The sequence below is a fragment of the Labrus mixtus genome, unplaced genomic scaffold, assembly GCF_963584025.1.
Source record: "Labrus mixtus unplaced genomic scaffold, fLabMix1.1 SCAFFOLD_136, whole genome shotgun sequence".
In the NCBI taxonomy this organism is placed as follows: domain Eukaryota; kingdom Metazoa; phylum Chordata; class Actinopteri; order Labriformes; family Labridae; genus Labrus; species Labrus mixtus.
This window is the reverse complement of record NW_026870226.1, coordinates 22501-30000: the sequence shown is the minus strand read 5'-3', so window position 1 is coordinate 30000 and position 7500 is coordinate 22501. Positions and strand designations below refer to the sequence as shown.

The 7500-nt window shown below is 40.2% G+C and overlaps 1 protein-coding gene across 1 annotated transcript in view; it reads right to left on the bottom strand.

Annotated features, from left to right (window-relative positions):
• LOC132967116 (uncharacterized) overlaps window positions 1–7500 on the bottom strand; it is a 34966-nt gene that overhangs the window by 26851 nt on the left and 615 nt on the right. The window contains exons 2-5 of the mRNA XM_061033969.1: window positions 3578–3698; window positions 2778–3505; window positions 2221–2274; window positions 1–46 (exon numbers count right to left, since the gene is read on the bottom strand). The exon at window positions 1–46 is cut by the window's left edge and continues 189 nt beyond it. Coding sequence (XP_060889952.1) covers window positions 1–46; window positions 2221–2274; window positions 2778–3505; window positions 3578–3698 — 949 coding nt within the window. The remainder of the gene's footprint in view (window positions 47–2220; window positions 2275–2777; window positions 3506–3577; window positions 3699–7500) is intronic.

The following is a 7500-nucleotide window of genomic DNA, read 5'->3' as shown; positions in this document are numbered from 1 at the left end:
TGAGTGAACCTCCAGGATGAGAACACAGCTTCAGCTCTGCAGCGCCTGTAGGACAAACACAGAACCTGTTCATCGCTGTACAGAGAGCGCTCTGATGAAGAACATCAAAACAACACGGATTCAAACGTCTCTGTGGGACGCTTTAGTTATGATTTTTATTTTAGAAGACTTCAAACAGAACAACCTCCTGAAGCTCCGCCCTCTCCGATGTTATTTTAAACAGGATGTAACGTCATCAAACAGAACGACCTCCTGAAGCTCCGCCCTCTCCTCTCTGATGTTATTTTAAACAGGATGTAATGTCATCAAACAGAACGACCTCCTGAAGCTCCGCCCTCTCCTCTCTGATGTTATTTTAAACAGGATGTAACGTCATCAAACAGAACGACCTCCTGAAGCTCCGCCCTCTCCTCTCTGATGTTATTTTAAACAGGATGTAACGTCATCAAACAGAACGACCTCCTGAAGCTCCGCCCTCTCCTCTCTGATGTTATTTTAAACAGGATGTAATGTCATCAAACAGAACAACCTCCTGAAGCTCCGCCCTCTCCTCTCTGATGTTATTTTAAACAGGATGTAATGTCATCAAACAGAACAACCTCCTGAAGCTCCGCCCTCTCCTCTCTGATGTTATTTTAAACAGGATGTAATGTCATCAAACAGAACAACCTCCTGAAGCTCCGCCCTCTCCTCTCTGATGTTATTTTAAACAGGATGTAACGTCATCAAACAGAACGACCTCCTGAAGCTCCGCCCTCTCCTCTCTGATGTTATTTTAAACAGGATGTAATGTCATCAAACAGAACAACCTCCTGAAGCTCCGCCCTCTCTGATGTTATTTTAAACAGGATGTAACGTCATCAAACAGAACGACCTCCTGAAGCTCCGCCCTCTCCTCTCTGATGTTATTTTAAACAGGATGTAATGTCATCAAACAGAACGACCTCCTGAAGCTCCGCCCTCTCCTCTCTGATGTTATTTTAAACAGGATGTAATGTCATCAAACAGAACGACCTCCTGAAGCTCCGCCCTCTCCTCTCTGATGTTATTTTAAACAGGATGTAATGTCATCAAACAGAACGACCTCCTGAAGCTCCGCCCTCTCCTCTCTGATGTTATTTTAAACAGGATGTAATGTCATCAAACAGAACAACCTCCTGAAGCTCCGCCCTCTCCTCTCTGATGTTATTTTAAACAGGATGTAATGTCATCAAACAGAACAACCTCCTGAAGCTCCGCCCTCTCCTCTCTGATGTTATTTTAAACAGGATGTAACGTCATCAAACAGAACGACCTCCTGAAGCTCCGCCCTCTCCCCTCTGATGTTATTTTAAACAGGATGTAATGTCATCAAACAGAACGACCTCCTGAAGCTCCGCCCTCTCCTCTCTGATGTTATTTTAAACAGGATGTAATGTCATCAAACAGAACGACCTCCTGAAGCTCCGCCCTCTCCTCTCTGATGTTATTTTAAACAGGATGTAATGTCATCAAACAGAACGACCTCCTGAAGCTCCGCCCTCTCCTCTCTGATGTTATTTTAAACAGGATGTAATGTCATCAAACAGAACGACCTCCTGAAGCTCCGCCCTCTCCTCTCTGATGTTATTTTAAACAGGATGTAATGTCATCAAACAGAACGACCTCCTGAAGCTCCGCCCTCTCCTCTCTGATGTTATTTTAAACAGGATGTAATGTCATCAAACAGAACAACCTCCTGAAGCTCCGCCCTCTCCTCTCTGATGTTATTTTAAACAGGATGTAACGTCATCAAACAGAACGACCTCCTGAAGCTCCGCCCTCTCCTCTCTGATGTTATTTTAAACAGGATGTAATGTCATCAAACAGAACAACCTCCTGAAGCTCCGCCCTCTCCTCTCTGATGTTATTTTAAACAGGATGTAATGTCATCAAACAGAACGACCTCCTGAAGCTCCGCCCTCTCCTCTCTGATGTTATTTTAAACAGGATGTAACGAAACTGATTTACATTTGAGGGCAGCAGGTCGTTCTTCTTCTCTCTCAGGGTCAAAGAGGAGGACACTTCAAAGAGTTGTAGTGGTAAATTTCCACCAGGTGCATTATGGAAAATAATCTCTAAAGTTAAACTGTGAGGAGCTGACACGATGACTTTAGACGTGAGAGGCTGTCAGACGTGTTTGGAGGGAAATCAAGTTCAAAGTCATGAAATTCATTTTAGATTTAAATACAACAAACACTGACCAGACAGAGAGACGAGGAGACCGTTCACCTTGAAGCTGAGAGGACCTGAAGACTGAACACACACACACACACACACACACACACACACACACACTACATCTCTGAAAACAGGAGGGAGGTTTTCTAATATAGAGATCAACAGTTTGGTTCCTGAAGTAGAAATCCGGTTCTTTTTCTCCGTAGTGGACTCTTTGATTGGTGGAGCTCGCTGTTAATGAGGAAATGTTTCCCGATAACGACTACAGTCACATTTAAGAAAAAGAGGCATCATTTGCAATGCATTGTGGGATATGTAGTTCATTGACTCTGGAAGAAAAAATGAAAAATGTTCTTGTACTTTGCCTGTTTTACCGTCGTGAGTATTGGGGTAGCTGGTTGTCATGGTTACAGGGTTCAATCTCTTGATGTGGAGATTTTGTGAAAAGTCAACGAAGGATTTGAAACGGGGAAATTTACTGAAGGAACCAGCGCCGCCGAAAAAGTGGGCGGTCACTGTTGAGCTCTAAAGACGCTTCATGTTGTAAAAAGTGAAACCGGTCAGGATCGTTCTTTTACCTTCACGCTGTCGTCGGCTGTGAGGCTGTATGTGTCACTGTGTGTGTCACTGTGTGTGTCACTGTATGTGTCACTGTGTGTGTCACTGTGTGTGTCACTGTATGTGTCACTGTGTGTGTCACTGTGTGTGTCACTGTGTGTGTCTCTGTGTGTGTCACTGTGTGTGTCTCTGTGTGTGTCACTGTGTGTGTCACTGTGTGTGTCACTGTGTGTGTCTCTGTGTGTGTCACTGTGTGTGTCTCTGTGTGTGTCACTGTGTGTGTCTCTGTGTGTGTCACTATGTGTGTCTCTGTGTGTGTCTCTGTGTGTGTCACTGTGTGTGTCAATGTGTGTGTCACTGTGTGTGTCACTGTGTGTGTCTCTGTGTGTGTCTCTGTGTGTGTCACTGTATGTGTGGTTGTGTGTGTGGTTGTGTGTGTCTCTGTGTGCGTCTCTGTGTGTGTGTGTGTGGTTGTGTGTGTCTCTGTGTGTGTCGCTGTGTGTGTGGTTGTGTGTGTGGTTGTGTGTGTGGTTGTGTGTGTTGCTGTGTGTGTCTGTGTGTGTGTGGTTGTGTGTGTGGTTGTGTGTGTCTGTGTGTGTGTGGTTGTGTGTGTTGCTGTGTGTGTCTGTGTGGTTGTGTGTGTTGCTGTGCGTGTCTGTGTGTGTGTGCTTGTGTGGGGGGGGGCTACAGTTGTTGACTGGTTGAACTGGGATGGCGTTCCCACCGTCCTCCGTCAGCTGGTCAGCAGCTGCAGAGGAAACACTGATCAGCTGTTTGATGTTCTAAGAAGAAGTTTGTGTTTTGAAAGGTGATCACTCACCTTCATGGTGTCCTCCATCTTTCTTCTTCTCTGTGTCCTGAGAGGAAACCTGCTGCTCCTCTTCATCACACTCCCTCTGCAGGTCAGCCCCGCCCCCCCCTCCTCGCACCGCCTCCATCACCTGCAGAGAGGACACACCTGATCGTCTGAGTCACAGCGGGCTGTAAAACATGACGGAGCAGCTGCATCGTTAGTCAGAATAAAGTAGAGATCATTAAAGAAGATGATTAATCTGCTCCGCTGCACCGCGCTCCCAAAGAGGGAACAGGAACACAAGTTTCAGTGCAAATCCTCTGACAGCGTGTTAAAGTCTTTATATTACACTTAAATATATAAATATATAATAGAAATAAATTATCTGAAAATAACTCTGTGAGTCATGACTGTCTACAATGGGTGTAACACCCGAGTCCCACTGTCTGTGATGTTTTCAGAGTCCTATCTTCAGTTTGTTTACATCGCCCGGATGGCCGGCTGACTCCTCCCCTCGAGTATAAAAGTTGTTTAATTGAGGGACTAGAGAAAAGAAGAATAACATACTGTACTCACTGCCTAACTGTGTTTCTAGATCACGCTCATTTCAGGTAAATTTACATGCAGTGTGAAGATACGAGCAGAATAAAGATCGCTAGCATTAGCATGCTAACACAACAATGCAGCACGAGTTGTTTTGGTTTCATGCTGGTGCTCAAGGGCGACATCTGCTGGATCAAAAAAATCACATATTAAGTCTTTAAATGTGATGTAGAGTCAGGTGTAAGACACGTCGTGTGCTGTCAGTTTTTAAATCTATTTTTAGTGTTGTCCTATCACCTGTGTTATTTCCTAAAAGATGAGTCTGATAAACTCTTTGATTAGATATAACACCTTCATGATGATAGATGTAACACCTTCATGATGATAGATGTAACACCTTCATGATGATAGATGTAACACCTTCATGATGATAGACGTAACACCTTCATGATGACAGATGTAACACCTTCATGATGATAGATGTAACACCTTCATGATGATAGATGTAACACCTTCATGATGATAGATGATAGATGTAACACCTTCATGATGATAGATGTAACACCTTCATGATGACAGATGTAACACCTTCATGATGATAGATGTAACACCTTCATGATGATAGATGTAACACCTTCATGATGATAGATGATACATGTAACACCTTCATGATAATAGATGTAACACCTTCATGATGATAGATGATAGATGTAACACCTTCATGATGATAGATGTAACACCTTCATGATGATAGATGTAACACCTTCATGATGATAGATGATAGATGTAACACCTTCATGATGATAGATGATAGATGTAACACCTTCATGATGATAGATGATACATGTAACACCTTCATGATAGATGTAACACCTTCATGATGATAGATGACAGATGTAACACCTTCATGATGATAGATGATACATGTAACACCTTCATGATGATAGATGATACATGTAACACCTTCATGATAGATGTAACACCTTCATGATGATAGATGTAACACCTTCATGATGATAGATGACAGATGTAACACCTTCATGATGATAGATGTAACACCTTCATGATGATAGATGACAGATGTAACACCTTCATGATGATAGATGATACATGTAATACCTTCATGATAGATGTAACACCTTCATGATGATAGATGTAACACCTTCATGATAGATGATAGATGTAACACCTTCATGATGATAGATGATAGATGTAACACCTTCATGATGATAGTTGTAACACCTTCATGATGATAGATGTAACACCTTCATGATGATAGATGACAGATGTAACACCTTCATGATGATAGATGTAACACCTTCATGATGATAGATGTAACACCTTCATGATGATAGATGACAGATGTAACACCTTCATGATGATAGATGTAACACCTTCATGATGATAGATGTAACACCTTCATGATGATAGTTGTAACACCTTCATGATGATAGATGTAACACCTTCATGATGATAGATAGATGTAACACCTTCATGATGACAGATGTAACACCTTCATGATGATAGATGATAGATGTAACACCTTCATGATGATAGATAGATGTAACACCTTCATGATGATAGATAGATGTAACACCTTCATGATGATAGATGTAACACCTTCATGATGATAGATAGATGTAACACCTTCATGATGATAGATAGATGTAACACCTTCATGATGATAGATAGATGTAACACCTTCATGATGATAGATGATAGATGTAACACCTTCATGATGACAGATGTAACACCTTCATGATGATAGATGTAACACCTTCATGATGATAGATGATAGATGTAACACCTTCATGATGACAGATGTAACACCTTCATGATGATAGATAGATGTAACACCTTCATGATGATAGATAGATGTAACACCTTCATGATGACAGATGTAACACCTTCATGATGATAGATGATAGATGTAACACCTTCATGATGACAGATGTAACACCTTCATGATGATAGATAGATGTAACACCTTCATGATGACAGATGTAACACCTTCATGATGATAGATAGATGTAACACCTTCATGATGACAGATGTAACACCTTCATGATGATAGATGATAGATGTAACACCTTCATGATGATAGATGTAACACCTTCATGATGACAGATGTAACACCTTCATGATGATAGATAGATGTAACACCTTCATGATGATAGATAGATGTAACACCTTCATGATGATAGATGATAGATGTAACACCTTCATGATGACAGATGTAACACCTTCATGATGATAGATGTAACACCTTCATGATAGATGATAGATGTAACACCTTCATGATGACAGATGTAACACCTTCATGATGATAGATGTAACACCTTCATGATGATAGATGATAGATGTAACACCTTCATGATGACAGATGTAACACCTTCATGATGATAGATAGATGTAACACCTTCATGATGATAGATAGATGTAACACCTTCATGATGATAGATGTAACACTTTCATGATGATAGATGTAACACTTTCATGATGATAGATGTAACACTTTCATGATGATAGATGATACATGTAACACCTTCATGATGATAGATGTAACACCTTCATGATGATAGATGTAACACCTTCATGATGATAGATGTAACACCTTCATGATGATAGACGTAACACTTTCATGATGATAGATGTAACACCTTCATGATGATAGATGATAGATGTAACACCTTCATGATGATAGATGATAGATGTAACACCTTCATGATGATAGATGTAACACTTTCATGATGATAGATGTAACACCTTCATGATAGATGATAGATGTAACACCTTCATGATGATAGATGATACATGTAACACCTTCATGATGATAGATGATACATGTAACACCTTCATGATGATAGATGATACATGTAACACCTTCATGATGATAGATGTAACACCTTCATGATGATAGATGTAACACCTTCATGATGATAGATGTAACACCTTCATGATGATAGATGATAGATGTAACACCTTCATGATGATAGATGTAACACCTTCATGATGACAGATGTAACACCTTCATGATGATAGATGTAACACCTTCATGATGATAGATGTAACACCTTCATGATGATAGATGTAACACCTTCATTCATCAAATGAACAAATAAATAAATATAAATGAAAACCCCTCAGACTCTCAGGTTTATTTTAAAAGTTTATGAAATCTTCTATAATTATATTATTAAATAGTTTGATATGTAAATAACTTTCAGTGTGTAACATTAATTGTTGATTAAACATAAATGAGTCTGACAAACATCTTGATGACTTTTAGCTATGTTCATTTAGCTTCTCTGTTTTCACTAAATCTGGATTCAATTACCACATTAGCTGCCTATTTATGATGAAAGTAGTAATTGTTTATATGATTTGTTGTAATTAGTTGTTATTGT